The sequence below is a fragment of the Ictalurus punctatus genome, chromosome 5 (genome assembly GCF_001660625.3).
Source record: "Ictalurus punctatus breed USDA103 chromosome 5, Coco_2.0, whole genome shotgun sequence".
Lineage (NCBI taxonomy): Eukaryota > Metazoa > Chordata > Actinopteri > Siluriformes > Ictaluridae > Ictalurus > Ictalurus punctatus.
In genome coordinates this window covers 23,380,164-23,397,422 of record NC_030420.2, presented here as the reverse complement: position 1 = coordinate 23,397,422, position 17,259 = coordinate 23,380,164, and the positions used below count along the sequence as shown (strand labels likewise).

Below are 17,259 nucleotides of genomic sequence, written 5' to 3'. Positions count from 1 at the left end.
TCGATGAGGGAGCGCGCGCGCATGCACGAGCTACGTGCTCTTCAGATGTTTACTGTGGACACTTGTTTCTGTTCCGGAGCATGTTTCTGTCACGTTGCGAGACGTAAGGGAGTAGAGTCCGGAAGCAGGTAAAAGACGTATTTATTTAAAGGCAGGCAGACAAATCGTAATCAAAAAAATTGTCAGGACAGGCAAAGGGTCAGGCTATCGGCAAACAGGCATTAACAGGACACAGCAGGAATCAAAGTCGCGGTCACAGAAAACAGAGTCAAAACACAAAACAAGAAACATGAACTAGTACTATAGACTGGGAGCGGAAAAACCATTGGGGACTAAATGAACTAATCTATAGTTTAAACTAACTAAATCTATCAAGGAACATAACATTAACAACGTATCTAACTATACTATATCTACTATAATACTCTGCGAGGTGTACAGGGACACGAGTGGTATATATCCCCAATATAATCAGTCATATATAACAGAATATAACCATTTTTTGCACTGGTCAATGCACTTTAACACGCTTTTTATTGTAGGCTATAGAGTGTTACATTCTTTCAGCAGTCAGTTATAGGCCTAACCTAGGCTATTCAAGGGGGGCTCAAAGATGACCACATAATATTTTCATTTTAGTAATTTATTTATTTAAAGTAATAAATAAATATTGTGCCTTGTTGGTAGCCTATGCCTGCTGGAATTTAAAAAAAAGTTCAGTGTTAAATATTTTGACATTGTACTTTTTGTAATTGATTTTTTCTTTGAAAAGCAAGACAAAATAGTAAAAAGCACATTTTGACTATTTAATTTATGCAATGGTGAAAAAAAAGGCAAAATTAAAAAACGTGAAAAAACGTGTTCGGTATTCGGCCTTCGGACAAGTTTTTCATTATATTCGGCTTCAGCCAAGAATTTTCATTTCGATGCATCCCTACTAACTATCAACAAATAAGTATTTTCAAATGCATTAATTTGGTCCAGGAGATATGTTCTGAATTTGCTATTATAAAGAAGTACATTAGTGGTTTAACATTTTACAGCTGAAAATACCTGCTAGTGTGGGAGCAATTCCAGCATAGTACTCAATACACTGCCAGGCCACATCAATGTCCACCTTAGCTTCAGTGATGCTTTTTCCATTATTGATCACTTCCAGAACAGCAATTTGATCTCTGCGCTCCTGTTAAAGGCCATATGGGATAAAGTTTACAACGCAACATGCTAAATGCAATCTAAAAAGATTCCTGCATAGTGTATCAACATTGCACCTTAGTGAATTGGCAGCCACATGGTGTTAACAAATGTGCTGGTGCAACCTTAGGACAGTTTAACTGACAATAACTCAAATATTAAAGTCACCATTACTAAAGGTGTAGCAGAGACCAAATACTAAGTAAGTTTCTTTGAATTGAAATAAAGCACATTTGCATCTGCATAAGTCAGTTGTTGTAGCCGTGAAGTTTAAATCATCTTTGCAGGTTTTCATTTGACTACATATAGCCTAGAAAATGCAGTCCCCTCCAAAAGTATTGGAACAGCAAGGCCAATTCATTTCCTTTGCTATACACTGAAGACACTTGGGTTTGAGATCAAAAGATGAATATGAGAAGATAGATCGGAATTTCAGCAATCAGCCAGACCATTAAAACCACCCGCCGAATATTGTGTAGGTCCACCATGTGCTGCCAAAACAGTTCTGACCCATCAAAGCATGGACTCCACAAGACCTCTGAAGGTGTGTTGTGGTATCAGGCACTAAGACATTAGCTGTATATTCTTTAAGTCCAGTAGATTGTGAAGTGGGGCTTCCATGGATCGGGCTTGTTTGGCCAACATATACCACAGATGGTCGATCAGACTGAGATCTGGGAAATTAGGAGGCCAAGTCAACACCTTGAACTCTTTGTCATGTTCCTCAAACCATTCCTGAACATTTTTTGCAGTGTGGCAGGGTGCATTATCCTGCTGAAAGAGGCCACTGCCATTAGGGAATACCACTGCCATGAAGGGGTGCATTTGGTTTGCAACCATGTTTAGGTAGGTGGTGCGTATCAAAGTAACATCCACATGAATGCCAGGACCCATCAAGGTTTTCCAGTAGAACAATGCCCAGAGCATCACACTGTCTCTGTCAGCTTCCCTTCTTCCCATAGTGCATCCTGGTGCATCTCTTCCCCGGATAAGCAATGCACACGCACCTAGCCATCCTCATGATGTAAAAGAAAACATGATTCATCAGACCAGGCCGGGCCAGACCAGGCCAGACCAGGCCAGACCAGGCTGCGGCTACGCAGCACCATAAGCAGCAAGCTGCAATGGACTGTGTTTTCTGACACCTTTGTATTATAACCTGCACTACCTTTTTCAGCAATTTGTGCTACAGTAGCTCTACTGTGGGATTGGACCACTCTACTGTGGGAATCGAACACGGGCCACAGCAACGAGAGTGCCACATGTCCACCAGGGAACCCAAATGTCTTCAGTGTATAAGTACATACATACATAAATATAGCAATACATTATCCAGTAGCTTAAATATACATCCAGATATGATTTTTATGACAACTGGGATCTCAGTTTATGTTATGAATCACTTTAGAATTAGTGTCTTTACCCTAATGATACGTGCAGCCTCCAGCAGGATCCGAGCTCTCTCTATACCAGCAAGTTTACTCCATTTCAGGTAGGCAGAGTTTGCACTCTTTATAGCCTGATCTACCTCCTCCTCCCCGCAAGGAATCAAATCACACAGCACACGGCCTGGAGACAACAAAGTATTGTTTAACTCAGTGGTTTTCAAAGTGGAGGCCACTTCAGTTAATCAGTGACAAGTAAGTTGCAGAAAACACTACATTATATAAAATGGCCATAAATTTACGATCCTTTGCTACACATGGAAAAAAGCCAAACACTTACCAGTTGCAGGTTCATACACTGGCTCCGAGTACTTTGTGCCCTTGCCTTGAACTCGAGCTCCACCCCAGAAGTTTAGAGCCTCTTTCACAACCAGACTCCCAGTGGAGACATTGTGAAATTCAGGCAGTGAAAGAAGTGGTGTCTGAGCCATTTTATACTGCTCACAGAGAAAATGTTGATTATTAGAATGTAGACTATTGGTGCAGTCTGAGAAAGTTCAACAATTATTGCAGTGCATTACTGTGGAGCATTTTGTGCTGCCAGTAATCTGAGACACCCTCGCCCAAGACAACATTCATTCTCCTGGATCATTTCTGTTCACTTGGTCTACTTGGAGTTCCTGCCGCCGAACCCCCCTCTCTTCACACAGCCTGGCCTGTCATGCTTCTGCAGGGTGTGGTTAAGAGATGAGCAAAATTTCTCAGTAGCATAACTACAAAAGTAGAATGTTGCGAATTTTTTTCCTCACTTTAAAGAAACTTCAGTGTGGGAGTCATTATCTGTGTCTTATGTGCCATACACCTTCACTGTGTAATAATGCTGATAAATAACTTTAAAGGGAAAAGTTGGGCTGTAGTTCATTAAGTGCACACTAAATACAGCTTGCTTTATTGTCATTTCAATCATATACAGCTGGTATAGTACACAGTGAAGCAACGTTCCTCATAAAACACACAGAGCTGCATGAGACTACACAGAAATATACAAGACTACAAAACACAGGAATACATAAGGGACACGTGTGCAAACAGAGCAAGATACTACAACAGTTACTAAACAGGGCAGTAAAGGACAGTGCATCGCCAACCAGTGCACAGTTCTTGTATTGAAATAAGGTGCAAAGAGATAGCAAAAGTATAATAATAATAATAATAATAATAATAATAATAATAATAATAATAATAAATGCGCACTCCAGTCTACTTAAGTGAACCCAAGAATGGAGGACAGAGGGTTCCGGAAATTTCCTAAATTTGGTATGAAAATCTCTTTCACAAAATGTTTCACGTTCCCAGCCCTCTCTGTGTAAACCATGCTAACCAGTATGCTAACTTCTGCTGAGTGCAATAAAACACGCCCCTGTTCTTTTCTACGCTGCAGTAAATTGCAAAGAAAGTAGCAAAAAAGTGGGTTTGCTCGTTCCCCAAAACACATTCGCATCATCATCATCAACCAAAAAAACGCAAGCGGTAAAAATTCATTTGTGGAAAATAGTCTCAGAGGATTAAGCTAGCTTCCATTACTCTGTACAATAGCAGCTTCTATAGAGCGCTATCTTTATGCATTAAATGTTCACGTATTTCTTCAAATCATATCAGTAAATATAACCTTACCTTGAAGTGTATGACTTGGTTTCTTAGTGGCGCTACTGCTCTTCACTCTCCTGGAGCCGAGACCCGAAATGGCCGTTCAGCTTCTGTGTAAACAGGGTATAGCCAGTCCAGTAGTTATCAAGACTATGATTATGTAACAGGGAGGGCGTTGAGCTAATCAGGTGCTTTCACTGGTTTATTTATCTGGCAATTCAGCATTTGTGGGTTTGACACACAATAAATCCGACCGTTCAACTTTCAGTGAATACCCTTTTGTAGTGTGCAATTTTATCATCTGGACTATGATTTTCTATTGCATCATTGCCTTCAAAGAAGTTGCACGTCGTAAGTGGGTCAAATATACATACACCCTTAAAAAAAAGTGTTCGTCAGTGGGGTTTTTTTCCTAAAAGAGTTCTGACTCAAACCTTTTCTGAAAAGTTACACTCTGTTGTAGGGCTCTTTGTGCAAACTGAGCAACCCTTTACAGCACACACTTCCAACCCTGTTCCTGCAGTACCCCTTGTTCTGCAAGTCATCTGCTTCCTAATGTGGTGTGTTACAGCAGAGAAAACTCTCAAATGTGCAAGACCAGGGTTGGGAACCTATACTTGATCTAATTCAGCTGTTATTAACCTTGTTGCGACCCACTTTCAAGAATTACATTGTTTTGCAACTTCCGAAAATCCTCCTCCCTGTAGGTCACAATGGCTAAGTTTACATGCACATCAATATTCTGATATTAATTGGAATTTGGCAATACTCTAATTGGTATTGAGTCATGTAAATACTGCAATCCGATTGCCCGATTCAGATCAAAATGCTATTCTGATTCCCCAAATTCAGATTCCCACCCCTGGAATATGCCTGTTTTAATCGGACATTAATTTCATGTAAACACTTTATTCAGAAAATCCACTGAAGGGAGATATATGAACAAGCTCTGTCTGCAAGGAATTGTGGATGCTTGGATGTAGGCTAGGTATTTAAGAGGTAGCAGGTACCATCATCACAGAGAAATCAATAGGAAATGCACTCCACTGCTCATGCTCACCCTCCAAGACTCCATTACTAAAGAAAAGGCATGTCGAAGCTTGTTTAAAGTTTTCTACAACTCATTTGGACAAGCCCATGAAATACTGGGAGAGTGTAGTCTGGTCAGACGAGAGCAAAATTGAACTTTTTGGCTGTCATACTACACGCCATGTTTGGAGAAGAAATGGCACTGCACATCGCCCTAAAAACACTATACCAACAGTGAAGTTTGGAGGTGGAAGCATCATGGTACTGGCAGACTTCATATCATTGAAGGAACGATGAATGGAGCCCTTTACCAGGAGATTCTTGAGAAGAATCTGCTGCCATCCACCATTATGATGATGAGACGTGGGTGAACCTTCCAGCAGGACAACGATCAAAGGATACAGCAAAGGAAAGTCTTGATTGGTTTCAGAGAAAAAAATTCACGGCGTTAGAATGGCCCAGTCAGTCTCCTGACTTGAATCCAATTGAACAAGATTTAAAGACAAGATTTTTAGAAGAATGGGCCAAAATCACACCTGAATACTGCGGCCGATTAATTTCGTCATACAGGAAATGTCTTGAAGCTGTCATTACAAACAAAGGCTTCTCCAGTAAATATTAAATACATTTCAGTTAGCGTGTTCAATACTTTTTTCCTGTGTCATTCCACTTTATTACACATAACTTTATTTATGGACTTTAATGTTGTGAATTCTTTATATTTCCTGATTTCTTGAGTTAATACTGATGTCTTTTGAAAATTTCATGTGAATAGCCTCATTGGAAAATTTTTTTGACGTGTCCAATACTTATTTCCCCCCACTGTAAATGCCGCAATCCAATTGCCGGATTCAGATTAAGACAATATTCTGATTCCCACCACTGAAGTGTGCCTGTTTTAATTGGAAACTTGTTGCATGTAAACACCTTATTCAGAAAATCAGTCCGCAAGGAATTGTGGGTGCTAACAGATGCTTAGCTGTAGTCTAGGTATTTAGAAATGGCAACTCAGGCATACTTACAACAGCCATGTATACAGGAATATTTCAATGCATATCACCATCATATTTGGAATAAACCTTAAACGGAATTTGTCTGATTTATCCATAGCGGTTCCAAAGCGCTTTACACTGGTTCTCATTCACCCATTCACACACTAATGGTAGCAAGGTGCTAATCAGCCATCGAGACCAACTTGGGGTTCAGTGTCTTGTCCAAGGACACTTCTGCATGTGGAGTCATGTGGGCCAGGAATCGAACCACCAACCCTACGATTAGTGGTCAACCCGCTCTACCACCTGAGCCACAGCAAATATTTGTTGCTTTTCCCAACCCACTGTTTTGTCTTTGTGGATTCATAAATGAGATGATGCCATGTGTAAATCTGACCAAGAGCATGACTCAAACATTATGTTTAATAAAGTTTCACTGACAGTAATGTAATCCATGTGAGATACCTATACCACTTGCTTCACCAAGGGTAAGCATCATTAAACAATTAGGAAAGTGAACCTACAGCAAAAGAATTCATACAATTTAATCTCTTTTATTCTAGTCAACATGTTCACAGGTATGGATAAATAAAGTCCTAACCAATAATTACTCTTACATTTATGAAAAAAAAAGAAGAAGAAAGAACACAGACATGGAGAACACCAGTTTCTCAGGTCACTAATCTAGAAACTATAGTAAAAGAGCATGCTAACATTCTGATCATTATGTAGTGCAGTTATGTAGTGACCCATAGAAACAGGAATTAGAATTACATAACCAAAGTACTCAAATTAAAATGAAAACAACATCTGGTGATTTACTTAGGTGAAAACTCCTTCCTATCTGTAGAATGCAATTTGAAATAATATCAAATATTTGATATATCAAATATCAATATATAAATCAAAGCCTATGGGATCAACTAATAAAGTGTTCCACAAACTGGTCCTTGGGGACCCAATGTCTAACATGAGCCAGGAAGTGCAGACAATACCTGCTACATGTTTTGGGAGGCAAGAAAATTGAATAACATATATAGTCTGTGGAGTCCAACACTGAGCCAGTGAGCTTCTTTTAAAAGCAAGGAGACTGCTTTTAATAGTTGGTAAATAATTTTTAGTATTTTAGAAAACTGTACATGGCATTTAAAATGTCAACTTTCAGAAAAAGAAAATTATTTCTAATACTGTTCTATTTTAATACAGCACCCTTAGAATTTACATTTGAAAAGTCTCTGGTGAATATTTCTCAAAATTTCCTATAAAGGAGACTTTAAAATAAACAAAAATAACAATATCAAAGTATTTTAAATGCACGCTCTATTTCCCTGCTTTTGATAAGAGCAGGTGGCCCAGTTGTTCCTTTATGATATCATTTAATAGTCTATTTTTAGCTACTCTTCTTTGAAACTGTATGGGGGTGGGGGGGGGTTAATTTGTCAACACAACTTAAGGTAAAGAAAAAGGTATTTGCCAGTGTTGAACCATTTTAGTTATTTAGAGCTTGAATAAAATTAGGTCAAATCTAAGAAAAAAAAAAAATACAGTGAGGTCACCACAAGCAGTGGTAGCGGCTGCATTTAAATATTGTTTTCTCTTTTGTCGAGTGTGTTTGGTTGCATCGAGTCTTTCCAAAGCATTTTTGCAACCAAAAAAAAGGAGAGATAATTCATATTGTCTAATGAGTTTATGAGAACTTGGCAGCTTGTGGAGGGGGTCCCAAAAACCCTCCAGCTTGTTTGGTGGCAGCACGAGATGGAGCCAGACCCAGCATCTTCTGGATGTTCTGAGTGAGAGTTAGGAAGAGTATTTTTTACTACAGTGGAGATAATAAATATACTATACAAATGCAGTAGTATTAATTGTAGTGGTAATGTGCATTTTCAAAATATAGACTCTCTCAGAAACTGTAGTCAACACCTAACTGATGCTGTGTAATAACTTTCTGACTTCTCTGTGAACCAGTGGCAAAGTGTTGAGCATTACCTGTCTAATAGACATGGTGCACAGGATATAAAGGAAGATGAAAGAGCAGTCAGTGTAATCTTCACCCAGAAGATTGCGGTGGGAAAGGCCTTGGATGTAAGACAGGGGAACAAATGGCAGCTTCGCTACAACTCGCCCATCAAAGCTGAGGTGAAAGGGGAAAAAAAGCAAGAAAATCTGATGAGCAAGTCTACAAGTCTAAATATTAGAGATTTAAACAAGTCTAAATATTAGTCGGTAGTACAAGAAACAAAAACAGAGCAAAAATACCGCTCATTAGTGTTCTTTACTATTTCAATCATTGAAACCACTTACATGGAATTGAACATGCCCATTAATGCTGTAAAGCAGAAACCAATGGCAAACATGGACTTCATTCGTACCTGTGATGAAATATAATTTCAGTTTAAGGCAGAGTTGCTATAGTGAAAATCACTTTTCTGCCAAGATATAAATGACAAATATGGGAGCTGTATCAAATAAGATTGATTCACCATTGACAAGTCTCGATTGTTGTTCTTGAGTTTTTCCTCCTGCCTCTCTGTTTGACCAAAAAAAAAACAAAAAAAAAAACAAGACACCAAAACCATTTATTTCTACCAACTTGAACATTCTGCACAGTTTACATTCTACAGAACAGAACATATGACACCAAATATGGCAAAAGGAAAATGCAATATTAACTACACAGTAGAGTCTCAGCAGTTAGTGCTCTGGACTATTAATATAAAGGTTGTGAGTTCAGATCCCAGTACCACCAAGCGTGCCACTGTTGGGTACTTTAGCAAGACCCTTAGCCCTCATGTGCTCTGCTCAACTCAACTGTATGCAAGTTGCTTCAGATAAAAATTGTTTGTCAAATAAATAAATCTAAAATGTGTAGCTTTTCACTCACCTATTTTTTTCTTTTGTTGACGCCCAGCAGACTCTGTAATCGTCTCCTTCTTCTTCTCCACTTAAACAGAAAATAAAAACATACTTAAATGACCTGGTGATGCTCAAGACATTAAATCACTGCACTTAGAACTGTAGTTTGATAGCCAACTCATTTCATACTTACGCTTTTTGCTTTGCTTTTCTACTTCAGCCTTGAGCCTCTTGTACTTGTCTGTGCGGTATACTAACACCCATGTTATACCTAATCATTTCAAAAGGAGACAAGCGAGGAAAGAGTCGCGCTCTATAAATGCATCAGACATAACTAGCTAAACATACATGGTTAAACCGGTCTAGTCATCTAGTCGGCTAACTAGCCGTATTTGATCATCTCAACACGTGATAAGTAGTAAAATACAGTATAGTAACGTTTACTTACCTTCAGCCAACAACGCAGTGCAAACAGATATGAAGACGATAAGTATTGTATCTGCGAACATAGTACTCATTTTGAATATATTTGTAATTATATCACCGCACTCTGACTAACCGTAGATAGACGAAGAATAGCGTCAGCATTAAGTGACATCATCAATCTGCGACCGCTGTTTTACAATCGTGCTTTCGCACACTAGTGGTCAAGACCTGCAGTTTTTTTTCGATGTTTTATTTTATTCAGTGGTGCATAGTGTTCGTTCTGAGACGTAGCTTTTTTTAGACTATCAAAATATATCCAACTACTTTTGCTGGGCATTTTTTAAATGAGAAATTAATGAAAAATGTGTTTACAATGAAGCTAAACCAGCTGGACTATTAAAATAAATAAAACAAATAAATAAATAAAACAAGAAGAACGTCTTTATTGTCACATACATTAAAGTACAGTGAAATAATTTCGTTTACGTATCCCAGGAAATGGGTGTCAGCAAGAGCAAAATGGTGGCAGCTTGGCAGTGCTTGAACTCCCACACTTCTGATTAAAGGTTGAGATGGCAGTAAGTTATCTATGAGGAAGGGACAAGTTACGTTCATACTCTAGTAAGACACAATGTACAAGCACAATGTCAAAAAAGTGTAGGAGAATGAACACCAAGGTTGACCTGTGTATACAATACAGAAACAAGTTGGGTCAGTAGGGGTTTGGAGGGAGCAACAGAAAATATAAAATAATACTCACATGGTTTAGAATATTACCCGTTGAATCACTCACTAAACTTAATAAAGAAATATGATCCAGGACTCTACTCCCACTTTCAGTGCAGGGAGACAACAGAACCAAACTACTAAAATGTGAAGCATGTAATACATGCTTACAACTGGCATACACCTCTATGATGAGTGCAGTTCACAAAAATGACGTTCATTTTTTAAGGTATTCTTAGAAAAAATGGTTCCTCTATTTCTTTTAATAGTTAGTAGTTCTGGCTTTGTAGAAGGGTTCTAGATTTAACCTTAAGCAGCCCAAATCTAGAACTCTTTTAGAAATCTACAACTACTAACTATATAGAAGTACCACAGTGGGTGCAAATGTTCAACTAAATACTAAACGTGAAGTCTGTACCCATAGTTGTACGTCTGTAAGCTGTATCCAACAGCAAGTGTAATGAGCCACATTACACTTAGTCCAATGTCAAGTGAGCTGGGCAAACCCCCCCCCAAAAAAAAAAAAAAAAAAAACAGTTTAGTGACCAGTAACACCAGCAGCTTCCCATAAATGTGTTCATTTATCTGCATTTATCTGAAATTTCTGATTTTGAATGCACAAATGTATTAATATCACATAACACAACATATTATTTATTTATTATAAAATAAATAAATAAAAGTTATGAATACATTTTGAATAAACCATTAAAATCAGTTAAAATTATTATAGAAGAAGAAGAAGAAGAAGCCTTTATTCGTCACATATACATTACATCACAGTGAAATTATTTTCTACACATATCCCAGCTTGTTAGGAAGTTGGGGTCAGAGCACAATGTCAGCCATGATAAGGCGCCCCTGGAGCAGAGAGGGTTAAGGGCTTTGCTCAAAGGCCCAATAGTACCAGCTTGGCAGTGCTGGGGCTTGAACCCCCGACCTTCTGATTATAATAACTTAAGTTATTATAATGTTACAAATAGAACAGTGCTCTCCAAAAATATACCCTTCATAAAATGAGCAACAACGGGCCTCGTTTATCAATCTTGTCTAACTGAACTAAAATTTTCCACCAGATTTACAAATGGTTTGGGAACACAGACTTTCTTTGTATTCATGTTGATAAATGTCAATCTCAGCACAGCTGATTTGCATTTAGTGATCCCCATGAAACTCAATAAAATGCTAAGTTCACAGAGTGGAAAGCACACAATGAACCGTCAGTAAAGAAGAATTTCTCAGAAGTGGAAGTAGTTTTTAACTTATGTCTATGAGAATGAAAAATATTATTTAGCTGCGTAACCAGTAGTCAATTAGTGCTAGTTCTAAAGTGTTGCACAGCATTACAAGAAGATGCCATGGTAAATGGAACCCAATTTCATCTTCTGGAAAAACCCATACTGATCACTAAATATCCATTCCATTCCACAGGAAGCATGTGCTAACTCCTCCAGTAATATCAGTTCTGTCATTTGTGCTGCCTTGGCTTACAGCACCTACCTATACATTGTTGCAGACCAAGTACATCCCTTCATGGCAACAGTATTCCCTAATGGCAGTGGCCTCTTTCAGCAGGATTATGCACCCTGCCACACTGCAAAAATGGTTCAGGAATGGTTTGAGGATCATGACAAATTTTTCAAGGTGTTGGCTTCCAAATTCCCCAGATCTCAATTTGTTTGAGCACCTGTGGGATTTGCCAATCCATTTAGGGCCGACCTTGCAACTTACAGGACTTGCTGTTAATGCTGATAATGTCTTGGTGCCAGATACCACAGCACACCTTCAGAGGTCTTCTGGAGTCCATGCCATAATGGCTCAGAGCTGTTTTGGTGGCACAAGGGGAACCTGCACAATATTAGGCATTTGGTTGTAATGTTATGGCTGATCTGTGTAAGTGCTAATTGTATTGTATTGTATTTTATTTTATTTTTGCCTGTTCCTTTCAAGGAGTTAGATGGAGTTATTATTAAGTTTTGGGGCAAACCAGTGATACAACTAACTGAACTTTACTGGATTAACAGTTTGAGTTCAGTAGAGCAATCAGCAAGACATTACAAAGAAATGTTGAAAACACCAGACTCTGTACAGTGTTAACCACAGTAAATTACACAAGGTTGAAGTGGATGCTCCATAGCAGCTGATCAGCATGCTGGTGACTGTGCCATCTAGAGTTGAGATATGGGTTTATCAGTTGTGCATCTGTTGTACATAATCACCATTGTAAGTTAACCTGCTTTACTTCGGTGATATTGCAAAGAAGCAACAGGTTATAAATAACGATCACCTTATAGATTAGATATGGACAAAACATGTGTAAGTTTATTAACTAGCATTCATAATGGATATCACAGGATGAGTTCTGATGGCAGCTTTAATGTAGATTGCATAAAAGCCCAAGAGACCCCTGCCCCTTTCGGTGGACAGCGCAGCCTACATGAAAATGTCCACAGAAGACAATAGATTGAATTCCAGTGACACACGGCTTCAGTGGAATCCTATGACAGATTCAAGTACACTTTTGTTTAATGAAGCAAAGATGAATGCTTATTGAATAATGAAAGTCATTTTGGATCCTGCCTAGACACATGGCTGGGTTTTGCAGAGGAAAAATATCTCAATGTTTTCTGGACAGTGTGCTCTACGTAAATGCATTTTTGTCCAAGCTGGATGCACAGCTTTTTCTATATGATGATTGGAAGACCTCTCAAAGGGGCTGAACCAAGTACCAATCACGAAATAGTAATGAACATGACTTTTATCTCAAACTAAAACATGCTCGGAGTATCCTAATCCATAAACGTTTTACTGTTTTATCTTTGAAATGTACATATTGCAAATAAATTGTAATTATAAAGTTTTGCTTAATTATTGACATTAATTTCAGAATTCTTTTTGATCATAGATATAGGTCTAGCTACCTTCCTCAGTGAAATGTAGCTAGCTAGTTGACAGATACTGCTAAAGTTGTCAACCTGATTTGGAGTTGTTGTTTTTTTGTTGATGTTCTTACTTATGGATTCAAATATGTAATATTTATGGTAGTACAATCTGTACAGTAAAAAGCATTTTGGTTTTGTATGTAATTCTTGTAATTCTAGCTGACTCAAGGTTCACTATCTGTTTTAGTTTTCAGATCCCTGGCTTAGGATTGTGTCAAAACTGGCTCATACTTCATTTTTTATGATTGTAATGGTGATTGTTGCATTCTGAAATTTCACACTTTATAACCAGGCTGTGGGCCATGCCTCGAAAATGTTAATTTCATGCATCCCTGGCTCATATTCACATCTAAAACATTTCTGTTAACACAGTAAAAAAAAATGCTGGCAATAAAGATTTGTGCACATGTAATGCAGGTTTCTAAAATTGTTTTTAGATTTCTAATAATAAAAAAAGGTTTAACTCAGTCTGTACAGGCAATATCTTAGTACACCTATATTGAGAGATCCAATCAGAGCTCATCTATGATGCATCAAGAGAAAGTAGGCCAATCAGATTACTAGTCAGGTGGGACAAAACCAAAGCAGAAACATTACACATGTGAATAGTGGAGCAACACAGCACATTTACAGTAAACACTTTTTTACTGCAAACTGTTTTTTTTTCTTCTTTAAAATCTAATTTCCAAGAAATGCAAAAAAGAACTTATTCATATTGTTATGAAATGTCGTATACTGTATATAATGTCTTCTGAACACGTCTATTTCTGGCATCACCCATCTTGTGTACTGCACTGGCAGCAGAAGTGACAATAACAACCTAAAGAATTTCTTAATAAACTGCTTCATTCTGTTCATATGTACTGTATGTGTGTGCATATGTTCATAAATATAACTTTTTTTATGTACATAAAGATTTTTTTTTATTAATAAATTTGCCTGCATGTGTTTTTAAGAATTTCTAGTTATTACTCCCCAGAATATCTAGCTGTACCTATAAATGTATTACTATAGCCATTTTACAAACAAGGCAAACATTGAGCAAGCACAGAAGAGAAAAGAAAAGGCATTCAAAGAAACAGAAGGTTTGTACTTAGCATGACAAAAATTCTGCTTACACTACTGTAGAAGTGTAAGTTATTTTGACTCAAAATAAAGGATGAGGGTAAAAGCTGAAAAGCAGATTTGAAAGTTATTTTGACTCACTTCTATGCAAGTAAAAATGTCTAATGATTACATAATATTAATAATAGTAACAAATGTTAAATCTTCCATCAGCTGTGGTATTTGTTTATCGCTTATGCCTAGGCACAGATAGACCGGCCTGTCCTGCATTTATACAGCGGCATTACTTTAGTCATAATTAAGTTATTAGTTTTATTTGTCTCTGAATTAATGTGTAATTGAATGACAATAATATAAAATGACTGGTTTTCTCAAAATATTTTCGATGGTATTTAATCACATTTTGATAAAAAGTAAACTATATGTAATATGTTTTTTTAAATCTGACAGACCACATATCCTTTTCCCGCCATTGTACAGCTACTCTGGTGAATGTGTTTCCGTTTCCATGTCTCTCGCTCTCTCAGGTCTTTTCTTAGTTTAGGGTCAGTCACTGTGCTCAGGTATTCTGCCAGTTTATATTCTCTGTTTAGAGACAGAGAACATTCTAATTTACTTTGCTGAGATGTTTGCTTCTGTCCAGTGTTTCAGATATTTTTCTTTCTGTGTTTTAATAATTTGATTGGGTCTGTCTGGGGTTTGGTTGGACATGTTTTGGATTGTGAAGTCAGCTCTAAAACCAGCTGGTTGAAGGGGCTTCTCTCGGGGGAGAGAAGCTCTTGGCATCTTAGGACTTTGTTATGGTGGGTCTCTGTGTTACTATTTTTAGGCGAGCATGGAATTTAATGTCTGTTTTTATTATTATTAGTAGGTACAATCCTAACAGAGCAGGCATTAGTTAGAGTTTTTTGTTGTACTCATAGTATATTTTTTCAGAATTCTGCCTGCAGAGTCTCTACTGGGTGTTCGTCCCCTTTTAGTGAACTCTTGGTTTGTGAGTAGGGTTATTTTCATAATTGATTAGTTGGCCAATTATTTTTCGATTAATCGATTAATCAGCTGAGGGGGGACTTTCAGTACCATTTTTTCATACATTTAATATAAAATCCACAAACTGAGTGTTACAAATATGAACTTCAGACTAAAATTTTACAACTGTTTGTCCAATTATATAAGACTGATAAGAACCCAATACACACAGACACACACCAGAATATATATTATTCATTTAGGACTGTAGTTTTATATATATATATATATATATATATATATATATATATATATATATATATATATATATATATATATATATATATAAAAGACTGATAAGAACCCAATACACACAGACACACACCAGAATATATATTATTCATGAATGCACACGAATAACCAAATTGATTAACTTTAAAGCATCTCATTTGAATATATTTTGATAGGGCCTACATTTAACAAAAAACCCCCATAATATTATTTAAACATTTTAAAAACTTTCCTATGGACCCCTGCAATTACACCACTGACCACCAGGGGTCCGCGGAATTACTGCACTAGAAGATACAGTATTTATTGCATAGTGTAAGTGTATAGTACGTCATTTGGGACTTAACTTTAGTATTTACACTCCGATGCGTGTTTTCGGAACAAAAGTAATGTAATAAGTAAATGTGCCGCGCACAGACCAACTAATCAATAATGAGATTCTTTGACAATAATTTTCATAATCGATTATTATCAATGATTAGTTGTTGCAGCTCTATTTGTGAGCCCCAGACCTTACATCCTTAGAGTGTGATGGGTTCTAGAACCAACTCAATTATTTTTAGCCAGATTCTGATGTCAATTTTGATATATTTCTTACTGTAATAGCATAAAAAGTCCTCTTCGTGCTATTTCTCTATGTTTATGTCGATGTTTATACCGAGGTATGTGTAGTTCTGAATGTGTTCAAGGGGCATGTTGTCTAATTTGAAGTTATGATGTTGGTCTTAGTGGTCTGGGTGCTGCAGACTGTTCCAGAGCCCTGGATAGTTCATTGATGTATATATTGAATAGTGTGGGACTCAGATTTCCTCCCTCAGAGTCATGGAGTGAGGCAGGGCTGTAATTTGCGTGTGTTTGCCACCAATTTTAACCACTAATATTTGTAATACATTTCTGTATTCTAAATTCTTTATTCTAAAATTTTTAGACACTGGATTTTTGTTTCCATGAGCTGTAAACCATCATCATCAAGATTAAAACAAAAAAAGCCTTGAAATATTTCAGTTTATGTGTAATGATTCTAGAAGATATGAAAGTTCCACTTTTTGAAATAAGATACGGGGACAAATGTACTTTTCCACGATATTCAAATTTTTTGAGATGCACTTGTAAGTAATATTAGATCAGTCTCTAACACAAATTATGAGACAGGTATACCTTGACCAAAAATGACCTTATTTCTATAGATTTTACACCCATTGTTACTCTAAAATATAGAAAGATGTATGATTGTGGGGGGTGGGAGTAGTATGCCCAGACCCTCCCCTAAAAGAGGCTTAGCTCCACCATCTCAGAAATCTCTAGGGATGTCCCTGGTATATACAGTATTGTCTGATCTGCGATATTTTGTTGGCATTAGTTGAATTAGTTGGCGTTTACTCAAGACTTTTCTATCAGTGAGAAAATGGAGAGGAGTCTGTTGTTTAGGATGTTGCAGAAAAGTTTACATAGGTTGCTGTTTACACATATACCACTGTAGTTATTTGGGTCGAATATGTCTCAGCTTTTCTCCATCTCACTCTTTCTTACGCACACACACACACACGCACGCACACACACATACACGTTCTCTCTGTATTACTATACTTGTGAGGACCTTCCACTGACATTGACATAATTATCAATGCAGCTAATTACTGCTATGTCTACACCTAATTTCCTATAATTTTGGGGGACGTTTGAGACATAAACACACACACACACACACACACACACACACACACACACACAAAGGGAAGC

General features: G+C 37.4%; 2 protein-coding genes across 2 annotated transcripts in view; both read right to left on the bottom strand.

Annotated features, from left to right (window-relative positions):
- The window catches only part of aldh9a1a.1 (aldehyde dehydrogenase 9 family, member A1a, tandem duplicate 1), an 11,869-nt gene extending 7,459 nt beyond the window's left edge, over nt 1-4,410 (bottom strand). The window contains exons 1-4 of the mRNA XM_017468119.3: nt 4,254-4,410; nt 2,920-3,076; nt 2,618-2,763; nt 1,054-1,183 (exon numbers count right to left, since the gene is read on the bottom strand). Of these exons, the coding sequence (XP_017323608.1) occupies nt 1,054-1,183; nt 2,618-2,763; nt 2,920-3,070 (427 nt within the window). The 5' untranslated portion in view covers nt 3,071-3,076; nt 4,254-4,410. The remainder of the gene's footprint in view (nt 1-1,053; nt 1,184-2,617; nt 2,764-2,919; nt 3,077-4,253) is intronic.
- Nucleotides 4,411-6,785: 2,375 nt separating this feature from the next.
- tmco1 (transmembrane and coiled-coil domains 1) lies at nt 6,786-9,712 on the bottom strand. Its single transcript, XM_017468120.3, has 7 exons — nt 9,549-9,712; nt 9,294-9,371; nt 9,129-9,188; nt 8,728-8,774; nt 8,549-8,616; nt 8,234-8,378; nt 6,786-8,033 (listed from the first exon to the last, which is right to left on the bottom strand). The coding sequence occupies exons 1-7, from the start codon at nt 9,616-9,618 to the stop codon at nt 7,935-7,937; spliced, it is 567 nt and encodes a 188-aa protein (XP_017323609.1). The 5' UTR covers nt 9,619-9,712; the 3' UTR covers nt 6,786-7,934.
- Nucleotides 9,713-17,259: the final 7,547 nt, after the last annotated feature.

Coding starts and splice junctions, on each gene's coding strand:
- tmco1 (XM_017468120.3), bottom strand. CDS start 9,618: ATGAGTACTATGTTCGCAGATACAATACTTATCGTCTTCATATCTGTT. Junction 9,189..9,293: donor AGAAAAGCAAAGCAAAAAGC/GTAAGTATGAAA, acceptor TTTCTGTTTAAG/TGGAGAAGAAGAAGGAGACG. Junction 8,617..8,727: donor ACAATCGAGACTTGTCAATG/GTGAATCAATCT, acceptor ATTTCATCACAG/GTACGAATGAAGTCCATGTT.